Genomic DNA, 12,713 nt, shown 5'->3' with positions numbered 1-12,713 from the left:
CTAAATATTTCTATAACATTTATATAACATTTGAATTAGCAATTCCATTTTAGGCATTTATAATAAGAAAGAATTGGACAGGTTCACAGATATGAATATTCATAGATTTTCATCCTTGTTTATAAATACCAAAAAAGTGAAGTAACCCAAACATCCAGCAAAAGAAGACTGGTAAATAAACCATCAGTATGTTAAATCTATACAGTGGAATGCTTTGTGATGGGTCAAAATGACAATGTACTTTTTTGTGCATTTACAAATAAAGATATTTATGATATTAACTGCAAAAAATAAGCTAAAAAATTCATGTACATTTATGTGCACATAAATATAGAGAAGGTATGATATATATTACACATGTTAATTATGACAAATGGAGTTAGTATAAAATAGTAATAAGTAGTTTAGTTCTTGAAGGCCTACTGCCTATATTCAAATCCTGCCTTCACCCCTTTCTCGCTGGGATAATTTGAGCTATATACTACCTAACCTTTGCTTAGTGTCTTCATTTATAAAATGAGTGTGATCATAGTAAAATCCAGAGTCTTGTTGTGAGGATTAAAGGTAATAAGACATAGACAGGGCTTAGAATAGTACCTAGCTCCTAGGAAGCATTTAAGGGTTTACAGTTATGACCAAAATATTAAGGTGGTGAATTAGGGATAATTCTTATTTTCTTCCTTTTTCTTATGTACATTTTCTAAAATTTCTATGTGGTCCATAGTTTTTGATTCAGCTGATTTGGCTGAAGCTGGCCAAGTCATGATAGGAAAACATGTTACTTAAAATCTTGCAAAACAGAGAAGTAGTAGATATGATGCTTGTTCATTTTTCTGATTTTGTTTTCATTTAGAAAGCAAATGTTCCTATTTGTTATCCATGTTCAGAGCCAGTAAAACTTGGTATTATTTTGTCTTCATTTAATAAATATTATGTATTTATCATGTATTATAATGTTATATAAATATATATTTTCAATAATGTTTGTAGAGAGCTTACTGCTCTTTTAGTGACTATAAATCACTCAAAGCTCTAACTTTATATTTTGGAAACAGATATTTGGTCTCACCATTTGCCACCCACATCATCAACATTGGCTTGCCCTTACAATCCATGACCTCCTCTTCCATGGGGCTTCTGAAAGAATATGGTGAGTCTCATTGCATAAGTGTTAATAGCAACACGGTGATTTTCATTATTTTTGCATTAATTTAAAATGCAGTGTCAAACAGCTAGTATTTCCTTTCAGTATTGTGTCAAAAGATAAAGAGATTTCAGAAACAACTACTAATAACTAATTTTCAGCTCTTTCATTTGAACTTGAGAGGTTGGATGTTTTTAATGTGTGTGACTATTAAAGGTTTTAGGAAATTATAAGGATAAAATCTTATAATTTTAAAAGTCTTTCTATATTTGATTTATTGTTGTTTAAAACATTCATAATTCTTCAAAAAAAAATATAGATAATTCTTTAAAGTCCCTTAAGTGTGATTGAGAAACTCTTTGGAATTTGGTGAGTTACTCGTAGGCCTAGGGGCTATTGATTCAAAGAAACTGTTTTGTAGTTTTCCTCTTTTTAACTTGCTACTCATGTTCTTGAGCTTCAGGCTGTCATTAAGAGAAAACTCTTCTTGTAGAGTGGGACTTTGATTTGGAAAAAAAAAATTTTAAATTTGCAGAATAAACTCCTTGAGTTCTTAAGGCACTCGCATAAAATTCCCTTTATCCAACTACAATTTTACCGGTGTTTCTCTGGGCTATTATAAAAGGAATTCAAGCATCAGATGGAGGCTCAAATAACACATTTTCATTAATCCAAGCAATATTCACCAAAACTTTTAATATTGTGAATATAATGTCAGAATCTTGAACACAGGAAAAATTTTAAAATTTTTGAATATTGAATTGATTCATGGTTTAAATTCTTTTAAGGCTTGATCAGATAGTTTGAGGCCCCAGGTAGTATAAACAATGGTGAGTCTCAATTGAGTCTAGAATCAAATATATATATGAAAAAGTAAATGCTCCCAAAAATTCTTCATAAAGCATAGGATGCAATGGGTGAAATAGTTTTAATAGATAATGATCTTGAATCTGATAACCCCAAGAGCTGAGGTTTGCAGCCCTTAATGACCTCATAAGTAAAAGTTCTGTGACATTTAGAGTTTATTCAGAATTATACTAAGCATTGATAAAAAGTCTCTCTTTTCAAATATCATCGAACTCAGATAAATCACGTTTATTTAGAAGCACCCTCACAGAGCTGCCTCTTATTAGCTCATTGAAGGGTCCAGTAAATTTCATGACTTTACTCTGAATGTAGAAATTTAAGTCTTTTTCCATATACATGGAGCTTACCATACAGGGGCTTGACCAGTGTTTGTTTAATGCTAAAGAAAAGACAGAAAATCTTTCTAAAACATTTGTTGAGAGCATCTCAGTTACTAGCTGTAGATTATTGTGAAATTGTGTGTGGAAGGCCAGCAGAATGGGGCAGTCACCTAAAGGATGTGTTCTGGGATTTGCTAAAGGTTCTGTCCATGCAAAAATGTTCTCTTGAAATATCTGAAATATTTACTAATGGAGCCATAGCTTTATAGAAGCTAAAAACTCCTTGTACTTACTACAGTGACAAAGCACATATTAGACATTAACAAGCATTTGTTGAATGAATGAATGAATGGATGAGGACAAATTAAAAGAAGTCACCCAAATGGAATATATTTCTATGTATCTGTGTATCTGTTTGTACGTAGTAAAAAAAAAAAAAAAAGATAACTGCTAAAAGAAAACTGATTTTGGGTAAGTAAAATACAAAAATAACATTGAATATAAACAGGCAAAAGAATGCTAATGGACAATTTTTTTTTTTATAATTCTAGTTTACACAGATTATGCATAGATTGCAGAGATACCATAAAAATAAGTAAAATGTTCTACATTTAGCTTATATGCTTTAAAACCAAATTGTTGGGCAGATTATTAGTTTTATGATATAAGTCTTTCAATACTCAAATAACTTCATGGGGAGTTGGAAGGTTAAACATGCTGAAAGTTAAAAATTTTAATAAAAATATTATTTCCAAATGCTATAGGGTAACTGTTTCTTTTTTACTTAAAGTGGAATGTACTTTTAATCAAGTAAGAATGGGAATTTCATCATTGCTTTGTTGTATATGAAGTATTGCTTTATTTTGCTTTGTTTTCAGCCAAACCACTCTTTTATAATAGCAACATTTTTAAAAATGAGAACAGAAATATTTGAAGCCTTGTGGCCAGCAACTTACTTTATGTAAATTGAAAAACATAGAAAAATATGGAAAATGTTGATTTTCTTTTTGAATAAGCTAGGTGTGGTCTTGGCTTTGTGTCTTGGGTGAAAAATAATGAATACTTCATGTATACTTTTTATAATTCATATTAATATTTTAGTTCATTTTACAGCTTATGTCTACAAATTTACCTCACAAAGCTTTTTCTCCACACCATTGTTAACACTATTTAGTAAGCTACAACTTCACTGAATGTCTGAAACAGTCACTGAGGTCTATTTAATAAGAGAATATAGCTTAAATTGTGAGAGAATGCAGCTCTTGTGGTTTTCTCAGGGGTGTTTGGTAATTTACTGGACTCTTAAATTAAAATTGCCCAATTCTTTCTTTAGAATAAATAAATAATTTTTATTAAAGGAAAAAGGAAAGGAAATTAGAACATGGGAGTTAAGACAAAGTCATGATTTCTATTCATTTGACCTATTTATATTATTATATATGATATATAATAATTATGTTACATATAAATATACTACTTGCAGCCTTGACTTTTAAAGTGGTGTAATAGTCCCCCTTTATCTGCAGGTTAAGATGTTCCAAGACCCCCAGTGGATGCTTAAAACTGCAGACTGTACCAAATCTTATATATATTATGTGTTTTCGTATACATATGTACCTATGGTGAAGTTTCATTTATGCACTGGGCACAACAAGAGATTAATAACTAATGATAACAGAACAATTATAACCCTATACTGTAATACAAATTACGTGACTGTGGTCTCTCTGTCTCAGAATATCTTATTGTACTCTATTCATCTTTCTCTTCTGATGATGTGAGAGAGAAAATGCCTTCTAATGCAAGGAAGTGAGGTAAACGATGTAGGCATCATGTTATAGCGTTAGGCTTCTGGAAGGAGGATTATCTGCTTCCAGATCTTGGTTAACTTATAGAAAACTGAAACCACAGAAGGTGAAAGTGCATATAAGGGATTTCCTACATAAGCACAGTAGTGCAGACACTGAAGTTACTCTAGTCACCCTAATGAGGTTAGAATTCTGGCTCTGCCAGTTTTTACCTGGAAAACCTCGTCCAAGTTACCTAATCACTCCAGGACTCAGTTTCCTTATTGATTAAATGGAGAAATAATCACAGTACCAACCTCAAAGGTTTTAGATTTTACTTGTAAAGTGTGTAACATACATCCTGGTGCTTAATAAAATTGAGCTTTCACTATTAGCTACAATTCCTTAGATGTAAATAATAAAACATTATAGACTTGAATGTGTTGTTCGGTAACCTTGCTTTGACCCTATCCTAAAGGATGTATTACTGGAAGCACAAGACACACCTCTTTACCACACTAACTTACACTATCATGGCACAGAACTCAGGAAGTGAGGTTCATTGTGGCATTTCTTGGATTCAACTATTTTTGTCATTGTCATTGTTGGAATCCTGTTCTAGACCTTGTATCTGCCTGTTTACTCTGCTATTTCAATAAATTTGATAAGTCACACTGAAACTGCTATTCCTCAGGTACCCCTTTCACCGGTAGTTTCAAAGCAGTTTCTCCATTTTTATGATGGGAATAGGCCCATGGTAGGAACTCTTTAATAGGATTTTTCAGTATAAAGTTCTGGGAAAAACAGAAATGTGTCCAAAAAGCCCACCTTGCTCTACATGAGATCCAACTTGGTTTTGTGGCTTGGTGTGAATTCCTTCAGTTCTCTGGGTTTTAATTTCATCATATGTAATCTTTGAGGAAAAAATGGAATTGCCTTCAATGAGAGGAATGAAAAGCTAGAAAATTGCCTTTTCCTCTATGGCTTCTTCTCAGATACTATAATCTGTCTCCAAAATCATTGGCCCAAGGAACTCTCTTTCTAACTTTGTATGCCTTTTTTGGTGATCTTATCCCTCACCCTTTTTGCTCTTGAAACTTGTTTACTCTTCTCCCTGAACTCATAGCCAGTAACCAGCAAAACTCCTAAATCTTTACTCTCTGCTAAGTGTTCACTTCACCTCTTGGTCTTACAGAAATCTGTGATCAGTCTGTAGCCCTGAGGACATTTTCTTCCTCTGCTGCTCTCTCAAGTGGTGATGAGCTCCTCTCCCATGCCTCACCCATATGGGCCTGGAGATGGGGAAGTGACCTCCTTATTCCTCACACTGTTTCCAGACCGTTCTCCCTTTCTCTTCTCTAACATACCCAGCTTTGAATCCTATGTCATCAAAGGATAACATCCATTATCTCTTCCTCTTATAGTAGTCTATTGATTTGTATCCATTCTCTCATTTCTTAAAGAATTTAGCCCCTGGATACTTGTGACTTTCTCTAGTGCTAGTTTTATAAGAACTGTGATTTTGGTGTCCAAGTAAATAAGCTCTCTGATTCGTTAACGTCTCCATTCCTTGAGCTCCTTTCATCCAATGATTTTGCCTTCCATCATACTATATATATTCTCCAGTAGTTATACCTTTGAAACATTTCCAAAACCTGACTTTGAAGATCACTACCATCCAACCAGATCATCTTTTAAACTCCAACAATATTTTTAGCTCCCACTAAGAGTCTCAGGGCCCTCAGAGCTCATAGAGGCCTAGGTGAAAATTTTTGAATTTCTTCCCCAGATATACTCATTCCCTTGGTAATTTCATCCAGTATTTGGCTTTAAGTATCATTTATAGGGTGGATGACTCCAAACATATCTCCAGCCTGGTTGTTCTCCTGACCTCCAGCTCACGTTCAATGCTTAATAAGCATTTCTATTTGATTTTTTAAATAGGCACCTCAAATCTAATGTGTCCAGTGCAGGAACTTTGTAGGTGTTGTTCTCTTTGTCTAGAAAGCTCCTTCCCTTTGATGTCACAAGCATCACTCCTTGACCACTTTTGAGTTTTTGTCCAAATGCCTTCTTTTTTTTTTTTTTTTTTTTTTCATTTTTTTTTTAAATTTATTTCCAGCATAACAGTATTCATTATTTTTGCACCACACCCCGTGCTCCATGCAATCCATGCCCTCTATAATACCCACCACCTGGTACCCCAACCTCCCACCCCCCGTCCCTTCAAAACCCTCAGATTGTTTTTCAGAGTCCATAGTCTCTCATGGTTCACCTCCCCTTCCAATTTCCCCCAACTCCCTTCTCCACTCTAAGTCCCCATGTCCTCCATGCTATTTGTTATGCTCCACAAATAAGTGAAACCATATGATAATTGACTCTCTCTGCTTGACTTATTTCACTCAGCATAATCTCTTCCAGTCCCGTCCATGTTGCTACAAAAGTTGGGTATTCATCCTTTCTGATGGAGGCATAATACTCTATCCCCAGGGGTACAGGTCTGTGAATCACCAGGTTTACACACTTCACAGCACTCACCAAAGCACATAAACTCCCCAATGTCCATAATCCCACCCCCTTCTCCCAAACCCCCTCCCCCCAGCAACCCTCAGTTTGTTTTGTGAGATTAAAAGTCACTTATGTTTTGTCTCCCTCCCAATCCCATCTTGTTTCCTTTATTCTTCTTCTACCCACTTAAGCCCCCATGTTGCATCACCACTTCCTCATAATAATCCAATCAAGAAATGGGCAGAGGACATGAACAGACATTTCTGCAAAGAAGACATCCAGATGGCCAACAGACACATGAAAAAGTGCTCCATATCACTCGGCATCAGGGAAATACAAATCAAAACCACAATGAGATATCACCTCACACCAGTCAGAATGGCTAAAATCAACAAGTCAGGAAATGACAGATGCTGGCAAGGATGTGGAGAAAGGGGAACCCTCCTCCACTGTTGGTGGGAATGCAAGCTGGTGCAGCCACTCTGGAAAACAGCATGGAGGTTCCTCAAAATGTTGAAAATAGAACTGCCCTATGACCCAGCAATTGCACTATTGGGTATTTACCCTAAGGATACAAACGTAGTGATCCAAAGGGGCACATGCACCCGAATGTTTATAGCAGCAATGTCCACAATAGCCAAACTATGGAAAGAACCTAGATGTCCATCAACAGATGAATGGATCAAGAAGATGTGGTATATATACACAATAGAATACTATGCAGCCATCAAAAGAAATGAAATCTTGCCATTTGCGACAACATGGATGGAACTAGAGCGTATCATGCTTAGCGAAATAAGTCAAGCAGAGAAAGACAACTATCATATGATGTCCAAATGCCTTCTTATCAGTGAGACCATTCTCTGCCAACTTATAGCAAGAGCCACACCTGCCAGCCCGGTTTACCTCTCCTGCCTTACTTTGATCTCTAACACTGGAGGTCTCCTGACATGTTGCTTCTTTTACTTACCTGATTTTGTCTGTCTACTCCTGCTAGAACGTCAGCTCCATGAAGGCAGATAGTTTTGACTAATTATTCACTACTAAATCTTCTGAATCCAGAATCATTCTTGGCATGTAGGAAGTGATCTGTGTGTGTTTGTGTTTCTGAGAACATGGTGAACAACTATGCAGAGAAAGACTTCTGGGTACAGAACACTTAAAAATGCTAGTTAAATATTAAAAGATGAGGTTAAAAACCTGGCTGAATGGCAGAAAAGCATAAAAATACTAAAACCAGGAAATATAAGAAAGTCTGATTCCATAATTATTTAATAGTATTTAGAGTAGTTTGTTTTTAGGAATCATATCTATTCTTGGTAGCTTAGAACTTTCTTAGTTAAAACAGACAACAAAACATTGGTAACACTTATCTCCCTTTTCCTATCAATTATATATATATATATATATACACACACACACACACACACAAAAACACATATGTATTTATTAGTCCTCAGGAATCCAGAATTAGATTAATAGAATTCCTTTTTGTCATGATGCATTATCATCACTTGTTTATGGATTGCCCTCTTTTATTTTTTTATAATATTGATAGCAATTAACATCTACTTAGGTGCCTTTCCCAAATCCTTTCCCTTTGCTTCCACCATAGATTGCTAGATTTGGAGGAGTTTTATTAAATTTTTGATACTAATTCTTTATTAGTTATACTGTGGCTAGTCTTTTAACTTTCTTTAAGGTGACTTTGATAAATAATATTGATTTAAATATAGTAAAATTTAACACAAATGTTACCTTCTTTGGGACAAAAAAGTGACTTTGAAGTACTTGCAGGTTTGTTCTTTTTCTATTTTGAATTTCTTACTATCATTATCCATTATTTCAATTTTGTCTTTTTTTTTCACTTTAATCTCACAAACCATGCCGTAATTGTTACTACTTTATAAAGATGATGTTTGTTTAGATTTACCTACTCCAGGTAGATAAAGAATTGAAAGAAATTTAAAATTTTTCAGAATGAAATACAGATGATATATCATTTTATATAGGCCTTTTTTTTCTTAATATATAATGTATTATTTGCCCCACGGGTACAGTTCTGTGAATCATCAGGCTTAACACATCTCACAGCACTCATCATAGCATATACCCTCCCCAAAGTCCATAACCCAGCCACCCTTCCCCTACCCCCACTGTCCCTCAAAACCTTCAATTTATTTCATGAGATTGAGTCTCTTATTGTTTGTCTTCCTCCCAATCCCATCTTGTTTCATTTTTTCCCTGCCTACTCCTCCTGACCCCCAACCATGCAAATTCCTCATATCAGAGAGATCATATGATAATTGTCTTCCTCCGGTTGACTTATTTTGCTTAGCCTAATACACTCTAGTTCTATCCACGTTGTTGCAAATGGCAGGATTTTGAGCTTTTTAGCTCAATATAGTTGAGCTAAACAACTATAGCTGCATAGTATTCCGATTATATATATATATATATATATATATATATATATATATATATATATCACCCCTTCTTTAGCCATTCATCTGTTGATGGACATCTAGGTTCTTTCCACAGTTTGGCAATTATGGACATTGCTGTTATAAACATTGGGTTGCATGTGCCCTTTGAATCACTAAATTTGTATATTTAGAGTAAATACCCAGTACTGTGATTTTTGGGTCATAGGGTAGCTCTGTTTTCAACTTTTTGAGGAACCTCCATACTGTTTTCAAGAGTAGCTGCATCAGCTTGCATTCCCACCAAAAGTGTAGGAGGGTTCCCCGTTCTCCACATCCTTGAAAACATCCGTTGGTTCCTAACTGATTAATTTTAGCCATTCTAACTGGTGTGAGGTGAGGTGGTATCTTGCTGAGGTTTTGATTTGTAGTTCCCTGATGCTGAGTGATGTTGAGCACTTTTTCATGTATCTGTTGGCCATTTGGACGTCTTCTTTGCAGAAATGTCTGTTCATGTCTTCTGCCCATTTCTTGATTGGAATATTTGTTCTTTTGGTGATGAGTTTGATAAATTCTTTATAGATTTTGGATACTAGCCTTTTATCTGATATATCATTTATGAATATCTTCTCCCATTCTGTCAGTTGTCTTTTGGTTTTGTTGACTGTTTCTTTTGTTGTGCAAAAGATTTTGATCTTGATGAAGTCCCAATAGTTCATTTTTGCCCTTGCTTCCCTTGCCTTTGGTGATGTTTCTGGGAAGAAAGTCCTGGGACTGAGGTTGAAGAGGTTGCTGCTTGTGTTCTCCTCAAGGATTTTGATGGATTCCTAAATCACATTGATATCTTTCATCCATTTTGAGTCTATTTTCATATGTGGTGTAAGGAAATGGTCCAGTTTCATTCTTCTGCATGTGCAATTTTCCCAACACCATTTGTTGAAGAGACTGTTTTCCATTGGACATTCTTTCCTGCTTTGTCGAAGATTAGTTGACCATTGACTTGAGGGTCTATTTCTGGACTCTCTATTCTGTTCCATTTATCTATGTGTCTGTTTTTGTGCTAGTACCATACTGTCTTGATGATAACAGCTTTGTAATGGAGCTTGGAATCTGGAATTGTGATGCCACCAACTTTGGTTTTCTTTTTCAACATTTCCTCTGGCTATTTGGGAACTTTTCTGGTTCCATATAAATTTTAGGACTCTATGTTCCATTTCTTTGAAAAAAAATGATGGTATTTTACTGGGATTGCATTATATTTGTAGATTGCTTTTGATAGCATAGACATTTTCACGATATTTGTTCTTCCAATCCATGAGCATGGAATGTTTTTCCATTTCTTTGTGTCTTCCTCAATTTCTTTCATGAGTACTTTATAGTTTTCTGAGTACAGATTCTTTGCCTCTTTGGTTAGGTTTATTCCTAGGTATCTTATGGTTTTGGGTGCCATGGTAAATGGGATTGACTCCTTACTTTCTCTTTTTTCTGTCTTACTGTTGGTGTATAGAAATGCAACTGATTTCTGTGCATTGATTTTATATCCTGACATTTTACTGAATTCCTGTGTGAGTTCTAGCAGATTTGGAGAGGAGTCTTCTGGGTTTTCCACATAAAGTATCATATCATCTGCAAAGAATGAGAGTTTGACTTCTTTGCTGATTCAGATGCCTTTTATTTCTTTTTGTTGTCTGATTGCTGAGGCTAGGACTTCCATTACTATGTTGAATAGCAGTGGTGAGAGTGGACATCCATGCCATGTTCCTGACCTTAGAGGAAAAGCTCTCAATTTTCCCCATTGAGAATGATATCCGATGTGGGTTTTTCATCAATGGCTTTGATGATATTGAGGTATGTACCCTCCATGTCTACACTGTGAAGAGTTTTGATCAAGAAAGGATGCTGTACTTTGTCAAATGCTTTTTCAGCATCTCTTGGAAGTATCATATGGTCCTTGTCCTTTCCTTTGTTAATGTATTGTATCACATTGATTGATTTGCAGATGTTGAACCACCCTTGCAGCCCAGGAATGAATCCTACTTGGTCATGGTGAATAATCCTTTTAATTTGTTGGATCCTATTGACTAGTATTTTGGTGAGAATTTTTGCATCTCTGTTCATAAAGCATATTGGTCTGCAATTCTTTTTGATGGTTTTTTTTTTTTCTGGTTTAGGGATCAAGTTAATGCTGGCCTCATAAAAGGAATGAAATGGAAATTTTCCTTCCATTTCCATGTTTTTTGGAACAATTTCAGGTGAATAGGTATTAATTCTTCTTTAAATGTTTGGTAGAATTCCCTTTGGAAACCATCTGGCCCTGGGCTCTGGTTTGTTGGGAGATTTTTGATAAATATCCTTACTAGTTTTGGGTCTGTTCAGGTTTTCTATTTCTCTCTAGTTCTGTTTTGGTAATTTACTTGTCTCTAAGGATGCATGCATTTCTTCAAGATTGTCAAATTTGCTGGTGTATAGTTGCTCATAATATGTTCTTACAATTGTATTTCTTTGTTGTTGGTTGTGATATCACCTCTTTCGTTCAGGATTATATTTATTTGGGTCCTTTCTCTTTCCTTTTTGTTAAGTCTGGCCAAGGGTTTATCAATCTTATTAATTCTTTCAAAGAACAAACTCCTAGTTTTGTTGATTTGTTCTACTGCTGGTGTATAGTTGCTCATAATATGTTCTTATAATTGTTTGTATTTCTTTGGTGTTTGTTGTGATCTCTCCTCTTTCATTCAGGATTATATTAATTTGGGTCCTTTCTCTTTCCTTTTTGTTAAGTCTGGCCAGGGGTTTATCAATCTTATTAATTCTTTCAAAGAACAAGCTTCTAGTTTCGTTGATTTGTTCTACTATTTCCTTGATGTATTCTTTAATCTTTATTATTTCTCTTCTGATAGCTATAGGCTTTCTTTGCTTTTCTTTCTCTGGCTCCTTTAGGTGTAGGTTTTGGTTCTGTACTTGAGAATTTTCTTGTTTCCTGAGAACGGCTTGTATACTTTCCTATATACTTTGCTATATACTTTCCTCTCAGGACCACCTTTGCTGTGACCCAAAGATTTTGAGCAGTTGTGTTTTAATTTTCATTTGTTCCTATGGTTTTTTTTTTCAATTCTTATTTAATTTCCTGGTTGACCCATTCATTCATTAGCCTCCATGTGTTTGAGTTCTTTCCAACTTTCCTCCTGTAATTGAGTTCTAGTTTCAGAGCATTGTGGTCTGAAAATATGCAGGGAATGATCCCAGTCTTTTGACTGGTTGAATCCTGGTTTGTGACCCAGGATGTGATCTGTTCTGGAGAATGTTCCATGTGCACTAGAGAAGAATGTGTATTCTGTTGTTTTGAGATGGAATGTTTTAAATATATCTGTGATGTCCATCTGGTCCAGTGTGTCATTTAAAGCCTTTGTTTCCTTGTTGATCTGTTGCTTAGATGATCTGTCCATTTCAGTAAGGGGGGGCAGCTAAAGTCCCCTACTATTATTATATTATTATTGATATGTTTCTTTGATTTTTTTATTAATTGATTTATATAATTGGCTTCTCCCATATTAGGGGCATAGATATTTATAATTGTTAGATTTTGTTGTTGGACTGACCCTTTAAGTATGATATAGTGTCCTTTCTCATCTCTTATTATAGTCTTGGCTTAAAATCTTATTTATCT

General features: G+C 35.0%; 1 protein-coding gene across 12 annotated transcripts in view; it reads left to right on the top strand.

Moving 5' to 3' along the window:
• Window positions 1-12,713, top strand: part of IQCM (IQ motif containing M) — a 482,329-nt gene that overhangs the window by 140,190 nt on the left and 329,426 nt on the right. For all 12 annotated transcript variants that reach the window (XM_032332483.1, XM_032332475.1, XM_032332473.1 and 9 more), the window contains one exon: window positions 1,056-1,150. In XM_032332483.1, coding sequence (XP_032188374.1) covers window positions 1,056-1,150 — 95 coding nt within the window. The remainder of the gene's footprint in view (window positions 1-1,055; window positions 1,151-12,713) is intronic.

Source organism: Mustela erminea, chromosome 2 (assembly GCF_009829155.1).
Source record: "Mustela erminea isolate mMusErm1 chromosome 2, mMusErm1.Pri, whole genome shotgun sequence".
Taxonomy (NCBI): Eukaryota; Metazoa; Chordata; class Mammalia; order Carnivora; family Mustelidae; genus Mustela; species Mustela erminea.
The sequence above is the reverse complement of the archived record's forward strand: the minus strand, read 5'-3'. Positions and strand labels throughout refer to the sequence as shown.